The 17028-nt window shown below is 44.2% G+C and overlaps 1 protein-coding gene across 1 annotated transcript in view; it reads right to left on the bottom strand.

The window, feature by feature from the left end:
- Window positions 1-17028, bottom strand: part of Slc5a1 (solute carrier family 5 member 1) — a 66858-nt gene that overhangs the window by 3104 nt on the left and 46726 nt on the right. Inside the window, exons 8-14 of the mRNA XM_048343370.1 lie at window positions 14357-14577; window positions 13739-13874; window positions 11404-11511; window positions 7964-8114; window positions 6877-7045; window positions 3865-4080; window positions 257-365 (exon numbers count right to left, since the gene is read on the bottom strand). Of these exons, the coding sequence (XP_048199327.1) occupies window positions 257-365; window positions 3865-4080; window positions 6877-7045; window positions 7964-8114; window positions 11404-11511; window positions 13739-13874; window positions 14357-14577 (1110 nt within the window). The remainder of the gene's footprint in view (window positions 1-256; window positions 366-3864; window positions 4081-6876; window positions 7046-7963; window positions 8115-11403; window positions 11512-13738; window positions 13875-14356; window positions 14578-17028) is intronic.

Here is a 17028-nt window from a genome sequence, read left to right as displayed (position 1 = left end):
ACGCTTCCCCTATCCCCAGCTGTGCTCTGGCAAGGTGGCAACTTTCTTGTCTGCTCACTGACTCACTGAACAAGGTAAAATATGAAGGTGCAGAAGCTCGAATGACCCCTGGACTTTGTCAGGCCTAAGAGTGAACCTCGCCATACCCTTTTATCCATCTCATCTCCCATCCTGAGCTTTGATGAAGGCATTGAGTGAAGGCTTCAATAGAGACTTGCTGTGGTCCAAGTAACCTATTATGGCTTGGGGAAATCACCTATTTCAATGGTCTCCTTTGGGGGTTCTTCGATCTCCTCTTCCTCCTCTGCATCCAGGTCAATACGCTCCTCTTTGCTGTTGCGAAGGCTCCAGCACAGACGATAGAGCTGTGGAGAGATCATAAGAGTTTTCCAGAAAGATCCAAGCAAAGTCTTAGGAGAACAAAGAGATAATGCATCAAGAAAAGAAAAGGAGAGGCAGGCACTAGTAGCTCGTGCCTGTAGTTATAGCTACTCAGGAAGCTGAGATCTGAGAATCATAGTTCACAGCCAGCCTGGGCAGGAAAGTCTGTAATCTCCAATTAACCAGCAAAAAGCCAGCAGTAGAAGCATGGCTTAAGTAGTAAAGTGCCAGCCCTGAGTAAAAAATGCCAAGTGAGAGTTCAAGCCCCAGTATTTATACCACACAGACACACACACAGACACACACACACACCACATCCAGCCAAGAGACAACACTGCCGAGAGCTGTGATTCTACAACTATAAAAGCATTGTTTGTTTGACAAGAAGGTTTGTCACAGCTCTTAAAAATGTAACAATGAGGTTAAAGGTCCCAGGAATTCCCTTGGCCTTGCAGTTGGGTACACATGAGTAGAGTGCTAACTAAAACCCTTCCTTTTCCTAAGAATAAATATGACTTTGGGTTAATTTGCTGGCTCTGTTCCCTTGAAAATCATTTTTTAAAGGGTGGGATGAGCCAAGTGCTGGTGGCTCACATCTCTAATCTTTACTACTCAGCAGGCTGAGATCTGAGGATCTCAGCGTAAAGCCAGGCAGGGCAGCAAAGGCCATATGACTCTTATCTACAATTAACCACCTAAAGAGCCAGAAGCAGCACTATGGCTCAAGTAGCAGAGCAGCTAACCTGGGACAAAAAAGCTCAGAGACAGAGCACAGGCCCAAGACTGACACACACATACAAAAAAGTCATTTTTGGTTACCAGACTATCTGCTTAAGATAATATAGGCCTATAATTGGTCATCTTTACTTTGATTGGGAAGGCTATAGAAGAATGCTAAACTATTGGGCTATTTAGAGTTAAAGAAGTATACCCACAATTCTTAAAGTCTGATTCAATTGGACATTGATATTGTGCTATGCTTTCACTATCCCCTCACAAACTCATGTTGAAATGGGACTGCCATTGTGACAGTATTAAAAGATGGGAACTTTAAGAAGTAATTAGGGGGCTGGGGATATGGCCTAGTGGCAAGAGTGCTTGTCTTGTATACATGAGGCCCTGGGTTCAATTCCCTAGCACCACATATACAGAAAATGGCCAGAAGTGGTGCTGTGGCTCAAGTGGCAGAGTGCTATCCTTGAGCAAAAAGAAGCCAGGGACAAGTGCTCAGGCCCTGAGTCCAATCCCCAGGACTGGGAAAAAAAAAAAAGAAGTAATCAGCTCATGAGCTCTGCTCTCAATGCAACTATGCAATGATTATGGAAGTGCTTTACCAATAAGTTCTCTCTCTCTTTCTTTCTTTCTTTCTCTCTCTTTTTCAGTGCTGCAAAAATCCTCTCACCAGACACAACCACTTAATATTGAACTTCCCAGATTCCAGAACAGTAAGCTAAATAATAATTTTGTCCGTAACTTACACAACCTGTGGTGTTCTCTAATAGCAGTAAAAAAAATAGACTAAGACATATTATTAGAAAATGTCAGGGCTGGGGATATGGCCTAGTGGCAAGAGTGCTCACCTCGTATACATGAAGCCCTGGGTTCGATTCCCCAAAACCACATATACAGAAAATGGCCAGAAGTGGCGCTGTGGCTCAAGTGGCAGAGTGCTAGCCTTGAGCAAAAAGAAGCCAGGGACAGTGCTCAGGCCCTGAGTCCAAGCGCCAGGACTGGCCAAAAAAAAAAAAAAAAAGAAAGAAAGAAAGAAAATGTCAGACTTCAATAAAACCATCATTTGGTTGCTGAGCTGAGGAAAAAATGGTTAAGAAGTAAGTCAAATCTAAATGCCAGAGCTGGGAATGTGGCTTAGTGGTAGAGTGTTTGCCTAGCATGCACAAAGCCCAAGGTTCAATTCCTCAGCACCACATAAACAGAAAAAGCCGGAAGTGGTGCTTATACTCAAGTGGTAGAGTGCTAGCCTTAATCAAAAAGAACCCAGGGACAGTGCTCAGGCCCTGAGTTCAAGCCCCAAGACTGGCCAAAATAAAAAAAAAATCTTGGGGCTGGGAATACAGCTTAGTGGTAGAGTGTTTGCCTTGCATGCATGAAGCCCTGGGTTCGATTCCTCAGCACCACATAAACAGAAAAAGCCAGATGTGGTAGATGTGGTGCTGTAGCTCAAGTGGTAGAGTGCTAGCCTTGAGCATAAAGAAGCCAGGGATAGTGCTCAGGTTCTCAATCCAAGCCCCAGGACTGGCAATCAATCCATCGATGAATCAATCAATCAATAAATACAACTTTTAAAAAAGCTAAATGGCATTGGCTCACCCCTACAATACTAGCTACTTAGGAGCCTGAGATTTGTGGGTTGCAGTTTGAAGTCAGCTGGGGCAGTAAAATCCATAAGACTCTTATTTCCAATTTGCCACAAAAAAAAGCCAATGCTGAGCTGTGGCTCATGTGGTAGAGTGCCAACCTTGAGTGAAAAAAGCTAAGGGACAGAAAATGAGTTACAGAAGGAGAAGGAGGAGGAGGAAGATGGGAGAGAGGAAGGGGAGGAGGGAGAGCACTGGGGCGGGGAGGGAGGAAGAAGAGGCAGAGAAGGAGGAAAAGAAAGAGGTGGAGAAGGAGAAAGAGGAAGAAGAGGAGGAGGAGGAGGTTGCCATACTTCAGATTTCTCTGAGAATAGTGATTTTTGTAGACATGGTCTCTTTCTTCTGTGTGTGTATATGTGCACGTGTGTGTGGGTGCATGCATGCATCAGTCCTGGGACTTGAACTCAGGGCCTGGGTACTGTTCCTGAGCTTTTAGGGTTTTGTTGTTGTTTAGTGTTTGGGATTTTTTTTGCTCATGGCTAGTGCTCTACCACTAGAGCCACAGCTCCACTTCCAGCTTTTTTGATAGCTAATTGAATATTAGAGTCTTATGGACTTTCTTGCCTGGCTTTGAACCACAATCCTCAGATCTTAGCTTCCTGAGTAGCTTCCTGTGAGCCATCAGCTCCTGGCAATATGGTCCCTTTCTAGGATCTCTGGAAACTCTGACCGTGGCACCATCACAATAAATACTGGTGTGTGGCTCATGTGGTAGAGTGCTTGCTTAACAAGTTCAAGCCCCTGAGTTCAAACCCCAGTAACACACACACACACACACACACACACACACACACACACACACACACACTTCCAGTCAGGGGAGTTTGTCCACTCATGAGATCTGATTCCACGTGTGCCTGGGCTGGATCCAGAGACTAGCCAGCCCCTCCATAGAGCCCTTTCACAAGGGAGGACTTTCACAAGCCTGATGCTACCTGGCTGGCATGCCCTGTTTCCTGCCCTGCACCTGTCGACGTGAAACCAATGGCAAGCAGATACCACATTGAACATGTAACTGTGTGATTGTCTCCTGGAGCCATGGCGACCCAGCAGTGTCACGGCCTGAACATGAGAGATGAGCAGGAAAGGTCTCCAAGAGGGTACTCACGTGCACATCTGGAATGGGCTTGGTGAAGAGGGAGATGACCAAGACGGTGATGATACTGATGACAAAGAGGATAATGGCAAAGTACAAGTAATGCACCCCACAGATAATCGTGGGGCAGTTGCTGGGCTCCATGCAGCTCCCTGTTCCGTAGGCAAATTCAGTTATCATCCGGGAGATCCCAATCAAAAATCCAAGCATCAGTCCCCAAAAGGCTCCCTGTGAACAAAAACCTTGTGTTAACTAATGCCCAATACATAAACAGCTAACAAACATCTAATCTATTAACATTCCTTAGGACAGAGGCAAAGGAATAAATTAGAAAAGGGAAATGGACTCCAGACCATTGTGAAACCAGAATAGCAGAGTCAAAATGTCAAGTATGAACAAGAGGCCCTAATTCAAACCCTACTGTCAGCACATACACACACATAGACATGCAAACAGAATATAACATTTAGAAATACTGTAATGAGGAAAAACACACTTCTCATTCAACCCCTGTACAGTTATTCCTTCCAATAAGATCCTGATTTCACTTGATTTGAATAGTATCAATAAGCTTGTTAAGGATTTCCTTTTCTTTCTTTATTTTTTGGGGGGTGAGGGCAGAGGTAGGGGGTCAGTTGAACTCAGAGCCTGGGCACTGTCTCTGAACTTTTTTGCTCAAGGCTAGTGCTCTACCACTTTGAGCCACAGCTTCATTTCCAGTTTTCTAGTGGTTAATTGGAGTTAAGAGTCTCACAGTTTCCTACCTGGGCTGACTTTGAAACACTAACCTCAATTTTTAGATCTCAGCCTTCTCAGCAGCTAAGATTACTAAGAGAAGCCACCAGTGCTGGATTTTTTTTCTTTTGTTTGTTTGTTTTGTGAGCTGATCCTTGGCTTTGAACTCAGGACCTGGGTGCTGTCCCTGAGTTTCTACCACTTGAGCCACAGCTCCACTTCAGGCTTTGGGGGAAGAGATGTGTGTGTTTGTGTGTGTGAGAGAGAGTGTGTGTGTAAATAAGAGTATCACAGACTTTCCTGCCCAAGCTGGCTTTGTACTGTGGTTCTCAGATCTTAGCTTCTTCTAAGTAACTAAGATTACAGGCGTGAGTCACTAGTACCTGGCTCCTTTCTGTTTTGGAAATTAACCTATTTTTACTCCTTTGGTCTTTATCCTGAAGAAGGTCTTGAAAAATCTGAAAGCCTTTGACATTCCCCTCAATACTTGGCCGGTGTCTGACTAGTTCTGAGAGTCTCCCTGCAATCCCAACTTGCTGTACTCCAGAGAGTGGAGCCCAGAGTTGCTCTATGACAGCCCTCTCTCTGGACTGGCCAATTCTTTGGGAGTGTCATCCTTTGCCATTTAGGATGCCCAGTACAGCCCCAACCCCTACCCATTAGACTCCTATAGCATTATCAGAATTAGAACAATTAAATGTCTTTCCAAATGTTACTAAATGTCCCCATCACCCCCTGCTGTTGGCCCATATTCTTCTTTTTTAATTTTTTTTATTATCTTTAAGTCTTTGTAGAAGGGACTTCAATTCAACCTGTGTGTTTATGAACACAAAGCATCTTGATCAATGTCACCCCTTTCATCATTCTCCTTCATCTCTCCCAATGCCCTCATCCCCTCAAGTCCCTCATTCCATTTTCATTTTCACATATGTACATTGAATAGTATGGCTCGAAGTGGTGCCATGGCTCAAGTGGTGGAGCGCCAGCCTTGAGCACAAAGAGGCTCAGGGACAGCACCCAGGACCTGAGTTTAAGCCTCACAACCAACAGGAAAAAAAAATTACCATGAATATTATGACTGTATTCACCTACTTTTCCTCTCTCTGTTTGTCTGCCTTCCTTCTAGACACACACACACACACACTCGCACACACACGCACACACCCCACATTGTACAAGTATTCATTTTGTTAAACTGTAAGTTCATTGACCAAAGGAGCTGCATCCTTGTAATCCATACCTGTGTAGGCCATACGTTAGCCAATTTGTTTGTGTGCATATGTTTATGACCCTGTATATGTATTCCTATATGTAAAATTCAGATTTAACTTTCACATGGCGCACAAAAATATGTGCCCTTTGTTGACCCAAATTCTTTAACCTTTAGTCTTGGCCTGCCTTGCCAGCTATGTCTTTCGTTATTCGTGTACATCACCTCCCTTCAATCCTGGTAATACTATTCCTCATGAGCCCCTTGCCTTATTTTTATTCTTCCAGTTCCTCATTTGGGCAGGCTGTTCTCTCTGCCTTGCATTCTCTTTCTGCTCCAGCTTGAAATCTCTCCAGTCAGTCCTACGACCTCTCAGAAGCTCTCCCTGCCAGATTGGGCTCACAGTGCTTCCTCCATATATTTTGTATCATATGTTATGACCCCCTGGCTTTCTATCTTACTTCCTTTCCTAGGACTGTGTCCTTCAGTGGATTTGGAAAACTGCTAGCTAGCAAAGTCAAGTTCACTGCTGAGCCGCTGGGAAGTTTGGACTCAGGTCAGAATCAGCAAGATTGGATAGAAAATGTACAATAGTAAATGTACCAGGAGCATCAGAAAGAAAATAGATCCATTACTAACTCTGGGGGAGTTAACTCCAACACAGAAACCCAGGGTTTCTCAATAGTTTCTCATACAAAGTTTTAGTGACACATCTATGTCTGCTTAAGATTGCTAGGAAAGTCGGGTGCCAGTGGTTCATACCTGTAATCATAGCTACTCAGGAGGCCGCGATCTGAGGATCTAGATTCAAAGTCAGCCAAGGCAGGAAAGTTCATGAGACTCTTACCTTCCATTAACCAGCAATAAACCAAAACTGGTGTTCAAGTAGTAGAGCACCAACCTTCAGCAGAAAAACCAAGGGACAGCACCTAGGCCCTAAGTTCAAGCCCCAGTGCTGGCATACAAAAAAGGTATTTAGGAAATAGAATCTCCCACCCCCACCCCCAGAGAATATGCAAATCTCCAGAGGAATTTCTGTGGTAAATTAGCCTTTCTGGACATATGCGAATGATACCTACTGGCTCATTGACTCTCTTGCAGAAAATAGCAAGCAGGAAGACAGCCGCAATCGGTGGTCCCAAGTAACTGGTGATGGACTGGATGTAATCAAATAGCTGTCCACTTTGAGCTGACTGCACCATCGGAACCCAGGCAATACTAATGCCAATGAGCACAAGAATGAACACCCTGAAATCAAAACAGTACAACAGACTATCAAGAGCAGCAGCAACAAAAAATCACAACATTCCTGTGTACTCATGTAATCCCAACACTTAGGAGGCTAAGGCAGAAGGATTGTGAGTCTGAAGCCAACCTGAGCAACATAACAAGACCCTGCATAGAAACTTGAACAAACCAGGCACTGGTGGCTCACATCTGTAATCCTACCTACTCAGAAGGATGAGCTCTGAGGATCATGGTTTGAAGCTAGCCCAGGCAGAAAACTCACTGAGAGACTCTTATCTCCAATTACCCACCAGAAAACTGGAAGTGGTGCTGTAGCTTAAAGTAGTAGAGTGCTAGCCTAGAACAAAAGAGCTCAGGGATAGCACCCAGGCCCTGAGTTTAAGCTTCACATCTGACAATAATAATAATAATAATAACAATAATAATAATAATAAATAGTAGCAGTAATTTTTTAAACTTAAAAACAAATTGAAAAATAATGCTATATACATTAGCCTATCACTATGTATCACACACACATATAGAGAGAGTCACAAGCAAATAAGTACACATACGTGTACCTTTACAAATACATAGCTATCTAGTGGAATCACAGTAAGAGAAAACAAGAAGCAAATTCATTCAAGCAGCAGAGTGTAAGCCAAACAGTAAGCTGAATAAGCACAAAGCCTTGAGTTCACACTCCAGGGGATTGGAGGGGGGGGAAAAATGGAAAGGAAATAAGTTTCATAGGGCCAAACCAAATTTTTTTTTTAAATCCACTTTGAGAGTTGAGTATAGAAACAAAGATCATATTCTCATTCTTGCTCCTCATGGAGAATTTCTCAGTGAACTACAGCCGCATTTTACCACAGGTCCTAATAATCCCTGAAGAGATGATGTACTTGACGGAGCCCAGCAGGAGGAAGCTGCGCTTACCTTCCCACAATCATGAGCTCTTTCTCAGAGGCCTTCTTCCGGATCTTGGTGTAGATGTCCATGGTGAAGAGGGTGCTGGCACTGTTGAAAATGGAGGTCAGGGAGCTCATGAGAGAGGCCATCATGACTGACAGCATCAGGCCTCGAAGCCCTGGAAAAGAAGTGAGGGATGACAAATATTCCTTTGCCTGGGAGGGAGAAGACAATGGGGGAATTCACCATTACAAATGTCAGATAACTAGGCACCTGGTGGCTTACATCTGTAATCTTGAATACTAAGGCAGCTAAGATCTAATGATCATGGTTCAAAGCCAGCTTGGTAAGGAGTCGGTGGGACTCTTAATCCTCAACTAATGATCAAAAAGCCAGAAGTGAGCTAGGAGTTTGTCCTAGTGGTAAAGTGCTTACCTAGCATGTACAAAGCCCTGGGTTCAATTCCTTGGTACACAGAAAAAGCTGGAACTGGCGCTGTGGCTCAAGTAGTAGAGTGCTAACCTGGAGGAAAAAGACCTCAAGGCCAGTGCCCAGGCACTGAGTTCAAGCCCCGGGCAAAAAAAAAAAAATAGAAATGGAGCTGGGGCTCAAGTAGTAGACTACTAGTCCTGAGCAAAAAAAAAAAAAAAAAAAAACTCAGGAACAGAGCCAGGCCATGAGTTTAATTACCAGGACCAGCACCAAAAACAAAAATAAATGCCAGCTATCATAGCCAAAGGGTCTGTGAGAATGGAAGACTAGTAATGCATGTGGAAACACAGCTTCCTGGTATTCTGCATACTACATCTTTCTGGGGCACACAGATCTACCCCCAGCACAGTGTAAGGAGCCAATCTCAAGACACAACATAAACACCCCTACAGAGACCACTGTGACCCAAGCCACACCTTTTAGCCATTGTGACTCTTTCTAATTGCCACCTTAATTAATAAGCATCCCAACTCAGTAGTTAACCATCACTCACATTTTTATATCATTTAAACACAAATGGCTTGCTCAAGGTTACACATGTGATTAAAAACAAAAACAAAAATCCCAGCAAAGCATGGTAACTCACACCTGTATTCTGAGCTACTCAGGAGGCTGGTATCAGAGGATCTAGTTTGAAGGCAACTCTGGGCAGAAAAGTCTGTGAGATTCTTTTCTCCAACTTACCACCCAAAATCCAGACATGGTGCTATGGTTCAAGTGGTAGAGCACTAGCCTCAAACAAAAAGCTCAGGGACAGCACCCAGGCCCTGAGTTTAAGCCCCAGGACTGGCACACAGACCCCCAAAAAAGGATTCCTTGCCCTCTTCAAATTCCTCAGTTCCAGCCTTAGCAAAGTGAAGCAAGCCAAATGGCAGACCAAGTTTCTGTGGGATCTTAGAAAAAAAAAATCACTCTCTCCCTATAAGCCTCAGTTTCCCCAATTGTAAAATTAAAGACTTGACCAGATAGCCTGTGTGATTCTTTTGAGTGATAGTTTCAAGGTTTTTCTAGGTGTACACAGTTAATATTTATGATTTTTTTAATCTTTAGAGTCTTCCTTAACCAAACCAGACTTATAGCCCTTAAATCTGAATTAGGAGTTATTTTTCTTCAGTGTGAAACATGAAGTGTAACCTCCACAGATCAACCCCAAAACTGCAGCTATGACAGATTCAGACCTAACTAATCAATCACTGAGGACATCATCTTCTTTGTGGTAAGAAATTCTACTCACCTACAGCTTCAAACTTCTTCCTTCTAGAACTAAAAATCTTGCCTTTTCCTCATAGTATCCGTGTGTGTGTGTGTGTTGTGTGTGTGTGTGTGTGTGTGTGTGTATGTAGGTAGCGGTGGTAACTGTGTTTGAACTCAGGGTCTTACACCTGCAAGGCAGGTGCTCTACCACTATGGCCCTAGCCCTTCTTGTTTCTGTTATATTTCAAATAAAAGTTAGCTTTTTCCTCCAAGCCAGCCTGAGATTTGACTTTCTCTTCACACTTCCTACACAGCTGGAATGACAGAAAAATACCACTGCACCCAGCTTTTTTTGAATCAACTGTGATGCAGTCTTATCAACGTTATTTTGCCTGGGCTGGCCATGAACCAGGATCCTGTCCGTCTCAGCCTCCTGAGTAGCTAGGATTCTAGGCAGGAGCCACCATACCAAGCTTTTCATGTATTTCTTTGGAGGAGCCTGGAAGACAATTTATCCTACCAGTAAACCTCACTTGGATATAAGAAGCTTAGTTCAAGCTTTATATTAGTATCTACTGTTGTAGAGCTCTACTTATTATTAACTGATGAATTAAAATTATAATGTGTATGTGTGTATAAAATTATAATGTGTTGAAATATGCACCCCATGTGGAATGGCTAAATTCATATATCTATTACCTCACATGTTTATTTTTTTAGAAAGCATCTTGCTATATAGCTCAAGCTGGCCTTGAACTCTTTTTTTTTTTTTTTTTTTTTTTTTTTGGCCAGTCCTGGGCCTTGGACTCAGGGCCTGAGCACTGTCCCTGGCTTCTTCCCGCTCAAGGCTAGCACTCTGCCACTTGAGCCACAGTGCCGCTTCTGGCCGTTTTTCTGTATATGTGGTGCTGGGGAATCGAACCTAGGGCCTCGTGTATCCGAGGCAGGCACTCTTGCCACTAGGCCATATCCCCAGTCCCTGGCCTTGAACTCTTGATCCTTCTACCTCACTCTCCTGAGTGCTAAGATTACACAGGCAAGCACCACATATTTATCATTTTTAGTAGTGAGAACACCTAAAATCTCTCTTAGTCATTTTCAAGTATATACAGTCCAGTGCTATTGACTAAAGACATGGACAAAACCCCAAAACACTGGAATAAGGCTTTCCCTACAAACACTCTTTGCTTAGAAATGGTTTTGCTTCAAGTGGAAAGCAAGTATTTCATGCCTATAATCCTAGCTACTCAGGAGGCTGAGATCTGAGGATCAAGGTTTGAAGCCAATCCAGGTGGACTAACTCAAGAGACTCTTAGCTCCAATTAACTAGCTCTACTTCCAGCTTTTTTGGTGCTTAATGGGAAAGAAGTCTTATAGGCTTTCCTGCCTGGGCTGGCTTCAAACTGTGATCCTCACAGCTCAGCCTCCTGAGTAGGATGGGTTACAAGTGTGAGCCGCCAGTGCCAGGCTCTCCGTGTGATGCTTAGAGGCTAGTAATCCTGGCTACTCAGGAGGTTGAGATCTGAGGACTGCTATTCAAGCCAGCCCAGCAGGAAAGTCTGTGAGACTCTTACCTCCAGTTAATCAATTATCACCAAAAAGCCAGAAGTGGTAGAGCCTTGAACAGTAACAACAAAAAAGCTAAGTAAAAGTTCAAGCCCCAGGACTGACAAACAGAGAGAAGGGGTAGGGAGAGAGAGAGAAGAGAGAGACTCTAGATAGAGCCTAAATCAAATCAGCCTCCCAATAAAGATCCTTCCAGCCTTCCAAGAGAAACTCACCATTAGGCATGAGTTCCACCACCAAGGTTGGGTAGGCAATGTTGGTGCAGCCAACTTTAGTGCCACAATGTTTCTCACATTCAGAGGGGAGGACACAGGCAATCTTATCTGGAGAGACAAAGGAAAAGTCACGTCAGTAAGCAGACATTGGGAAAAGAATTCCAAAGTTTGCTTTCATGAAACAAGGCTTCAAACAAGGCATTCCTGCACAAGGCCCTCAGAATGATACCCACAATGAATTCGTCTCCCAGCTAAGCCCTTTCCTACCATGCCTCTGCCCTTGTGGTCTTCATATATCCCCAGGTTCCGACGGAAGAGCACATCCAAGACAGAGGAGAAAAGGGAAATAAAGAAATCTCAGGGTAAGAGGGGAGGAGGTACGATTCTTCAACCTTACATAACTGTCTGAAACTCAACAGTAAGCATTCTCTTCTCCTGAAAATGACAGTGATTTTCTGACTCCTAATTTTGAGGCTGTGTGTGTAAGAGAGAGAGAGAGAAAAGAGAGAGAGAGAGAGAAATTCTAGAAACATGTATCAGTTGAGATCAATAAATATTTGATAAGTACTACAAGTACATTTCATTTAGCACTGATTCACTCTTGTTCTGTTTAATTAATAAGTATATGTAGGGCTGGGGAATATGGCCTCGTGGTAGACTGCTTGCCTCGCATACATGAAGCCCTGGGTTCGATTACTCAGCACCACATATATAGAAAAAGTCAGAAGTGGCGCTGTGGCTTAAGTGGTAGAGTGCTGGCCTTGAGCAAAAAGAAGCCAAGGCCCTGAGTTCAAGCCCCAGGACAGGCAAAAAAAAGAAGTATATATAGTTGCCATTATAGTATGAACTATTGAGTGAGCTAGACAGTTACCATTCAGTGTCCCTGGGGGATGGACTCCAGGACACCCCTCAGATGCAAACCAATGTCTTCAGATTCCCACATCCCTTAAATATAACAGCAGTATCTTGTATATAACCTGTGCATGTGTTCCTATATATTTTAAATCATCTTATTCCTTAAAATACTAATTATCATTTATAAGTACTAACAATACCCAATAGGATATAAAATGCTCTGTAAATAGTTATATTGTTTAGTGAAAGATTATAAGAAAAAAGTCTAAGTCAGGCACTGGTGGTTCATGCCTATAATCTTAACTACTCAGGAGGCTAAGAGCCGATGATCTCAATTCACAGCCAGTGCAGGCATGTAAGTCCAGGAGACTCTTATCTCCAATTAACCAGAAGAAAAAGAGCCAGAAGAGGAGCTTTGGCTCAGTGATAGAGTGGTAGCCTTGAGAAAACACGCCCAGAGACCACACCTAGGTCCTAAGTTCAAGCTTCAGGACTGACACCAAAACAAAACAACAGCAACAAAAGTATATACATATTCAGTAGACACACAAACCCTTTTGCATATTTTCCAATGTGCAGTTGGCTGAATCTATGAATATAAAAGTCCAGAATACATAAAGTAACTATATATATATATATATATTTTTTTTTTGGCCAGTCCTGGGCCTTGGACTCAGGGCCTGAGCACTGTCCCTGGCTTCTTTTTGCTCAAGGCTAACACTCAGCCACTTGAGCCACAGCGCCACTTCTGACCATTTTCTATATATTTGGTGCTGGGGAATTGAACCCAGGGCTTCATGTATACGAGGCAAGCACTCTTGCCACTAGGCCATGTTCCCAGCCCTAAAGTAACTATATTTTTCTTATAACCAAATAGCCAGAAGAAGAGTAGGAGAGCCAAGAGTGATGACAGGGACAGGGCCTCTGGGCTGTCCTGACTTCACGTGGATGGGCACCCACCCAACTGTCACTCAGGGTGCTCTCGTCTCATCACCATCATTTCACATCTTATGAAATCATTTTGACTCATGATGACTAATGTCATCCTCATCATTGTCGTCATCATCATCATCATCATCATCATCATGCAAATGGCCACTCTGTAAAAGTCACTAAGGACCAAGGAAGATTCAGTCGTCCCAGATAGCAAGGTACAAGGCTTGGTTCATTTTTCAGCTTCCCAGAGAGAGTGCAGGAGACCAGGGCTCAGAGCCAGAGGCAGAGAGACTGACGGGGCCCTTTGACATTACAACTATAAAGAACATGCTAGACACCGCTAGAACCTATTAGGGGGGGGGGAAGGACTACAGTTGAGCGAATATTGTATCTAGAAGAGGCAACCTGGAGGTATGTCAGGACTTTACAAAGTTTCAAGAGAGAGACAGAAGCATAGAGAAAAGGAAGACAAGTAAGAAAGGAAAGGAGGGAGAAATGGCAGGGAAGGAGGAGCCATAGCTGTGCCTTTAGTTGAAGGAGTCACCTGTGTAGAGAATGCGGCTGATCATTCCTGGCATCACCATGAGGAACATGGGCAGCAGCTTCAGGTAGCCGCACAGGATGCAGCCCGCCTTCACGTGGGACATGTTCTTGGCTGAGAGACAGCGCTGTACAATGACCTGCCCCAGGGAAGCCAAGTGAGGAAGGGGTTCAACCTAGAGGTCCTGCCCCGCCTATACCCAGTTCACCCAGATTCCCCATCCTCCGCCCTTGGCCTGCGACTCCCATGTGCTCAGTGATCCACAGAGCATGAGTCCTCTTCTCCCCCATGTTTTGTTGGTGGTGGTGATGGTGGTGGTGGTGGTGGTGGTCATGGGGCTTTAATTCAGGATCTGAGCACTGTCCCTGAGCTCTTTTGTTCAAGGCTAGTGCTCTAGCACTTGGAGCCATAGCTCCATCTCCAGTTATCTGGTGGTTAATTGGAGATAAAGGTCTCACAGGACTTTTCTAACCTGGCTTTGAACCTGGATCTTCAGATCTCAGCTTCCTGTGTAACTAGGACTACAGGTGTGAGCCATCAGGGCCTGGTTCTCTCTCCCAACTTTCTTAACCCCACAAACCATGTGAGAGCCCCTCCACCATGTCTGTCCCCCTTCAGTACCTGATCTGTGCACCAGTACCATAAGGCCAGGATGGCTAGTCCAAAGATGAGTCCGGGCCATGGGATGTCTCCCTTGAGGGGATCGCGGAAGATATGGAAGGAGTCCTCCCTTGGGGTGTAGCATTCTTTCTTGACAGTGAGATTTCCATCCGAAACCACGGTGGGAATGGCGTTCATGTATTTCTCCATGAAGCCTTCATACCCTCCCACTTCGTGAAAAGCTAGAGAACATGGGCACAAACACAAGTATGATAAATACTTCCAAACTCTTCTTTTATATACTGGTTTCTTTGGTGGGTTTCTGAAAGAGGCCCTCCACATCTGAGAGAGTTTTTACTGTGTGGCCTTGGACATATTGCCTGCCCATCCTGGGCCTCAGGTTTCTTCTCCATCAAATGGGATTCTGAACCCCGCCCAGCCCTCCTAGGGTCTATTTTGAGGCACCACCTTGAAGGGAAAAGAGTTCCATTTATAAACAATGTCACACAAGTGGGGAGGTGTTTTAATTATTTCAAGGAAGATTCTGATGCCTGGCCCTGGTGCCTCAGGCTTGTCATCAGGAGGCTGAGATGAGGATCCTGGTTCAAAACCAGCCTGGGCAGGAAAATCATGAGACTCTTATCTCCAATTAACCATGCAAAATCAGAAGCAAAGCTGTAGCCTCAATAGTAGAACACTAACTTTGGGGGGAGGGGGATACCTCAGGGACAGTGTCCAGGCCCTGAATTCAAGTCTCAAGACCAACTAAAAAATAAATAATAATGATAATAAGGGAAGGCTTTGGTTTTAGACGCAAAAGAGTCTACAGTTTACTTCTCTTTTAGACTCAGAACACAGACTAGAACTGCACACTGCAGGAGCCCGGACACAGAGCTGTCTCACAGCAATGCAGTGGAAGGCTGAGGAATTGGCAACCCTGCCACCTCTCAGCTGGGTGTCCTTGAGTGAGTCAGCCAGCCTCCCCCTCGCTGGCCCCTGGGATGGATGTACGAGGACAAACCAAATGCAAGTTACAGAAACCTGAATGCTAGTGAGTGGGTAAGAGTCTTTGCAGGTCACAGAAAGGGTCTTGTGTACCCACAAATAAAAAGTGTTTTGACCTGGGTACCCGTGACTCACACCTATAGTCCTAGCTACTCAGGAAGCTGAGATTTGAGGTTTGTAGTTCAAAGCCAGCCCAGGCAGGAAAGTCTGTGAGATTATCTCAAATTAACCTCCAAAAAAACTGGAAGTGAAGATGTGACTCGAAGGGTTGAATACTAGCCTTGAGCAAAACAGTTCAGGTATAGTGCCCAGGCCCTGAGTTCAAGCCCCAAGACACACACACACACAGAGGCACTTATGTATCCTCTCAAGACAAGTATCTCTGGAGCTTGAATTTCCACAGTTGTCTTTAGGATTTTATAGACAAGTAAAATTTCAAGAAATTGAGGAATGAGAATGTTCAAGACACCAGTTTTAAAATTTTGTCAAACAAGAGCATTGTTGGGGAAATGATCACTTTACCATCAATTCATAAAAGAGTGAGATATTTAACATCACAATGTAGACAAGTTATTATTAAAGACTGAAAATATAACATTGGTGAATATTTATATAAAATATCTTAAAATATGAAAGTGTTTAAATTATTCTAGGTGCAGGTGGCTCACACTTGTAATCCTAGCTACTCAGGAGGCTAAGACCTGGAGGACTATAGCTTGAAGCCAACACAGGAAAGAAAAGTCTAGCAGATTCCATCTCCAATTAACCAGCAAAAGACTAGACTGGAGGCATAGTTCAAGTGGTAAAGCAAGAAATCCTTGCAAGTGCCAAGCCCCAAATTCAAACCATTTTTAATTAAAATTTTATTCTTTTAGAAAAAAAGGAAAATGAAATATCAAAATATGTTTATCTTGATAGATATTTATTGGTTTCTTTTTTTTTTTTTTTGTCAGTTGTGGGGCTTGAACTTGGGGCCTGGGCACTGTCCCTGAGCCTTTTGCTCAACTCTAGCACTCTATCACTTTAAGCCACAGTGCCACTTCTGGTTTTCTGGTGGCTAATTGGAGATAAGAGTCCCAGGCTGACAGGTGCCAGTGGCTCACGCCTGTAACCCTAGCTACTTAGAAGCGTAAGATCGGAGGATCTCAGATCAAAGCCAGTCCAGGCAGATTCCTATCTCCAATTAACCATCAGAAAACCAGAAGTGGCACTGTGGCTCAAGTGGTAGAGCACCAGCCTTAAACAAAAAGGAGCCAGGGACAGTGCTGAAGAGCTCAGGGACAACACCTTAGCCCAGAGTTCAAGCCCCACAATTGACCAAAAACAGTTTCCTACCCTTTCTGGCTTTGAACCATGATCCTCAGATCTCAGCCTCCTGAGTAGCTAGGATTACAGGCATGAGCCACCAATGCTTAGCTCTTTTTTAAAAATCTTCTTTTCCTGGCTTCATTTCTGCAGACAGAAATCAGGATATCACAGACTCCCCTGGGGCCACTGACCCAAGCTACAGCGAACAGCAGGGACTCAATGTGCTCCTGCATCTGTCCCAACCTGAGTCCTCCCAGGATGAGGGCGCTGCCCACGCCCACCACCACAGCCCCCAAATGTGGGCTGGCCCACTGGCCTTGGAGGAGCCAGGAACACTGGAGTTCACTGCCTGGGCCTGGGGCAGCCAGAGGAATTGAACT

The sequence above is a fragment of the Perognathus longimembris genome, chromosome 3, assembly GCF_023159225.1.
Source record: "Perognathus longimembris pacificus isolate PPM17 chromosome 3, ASM2315922v1, whole genome shotgun sequence".
Lineage (NCBI taxonomy): Eukaryota > Metazoa > Chordata > Mammalia > Rodentia > Heteromyidae > Perognathus > Perognathus longimembris.
This window is presented reverse-complemented; position numbering and strand designations above follow the sequence as displayed.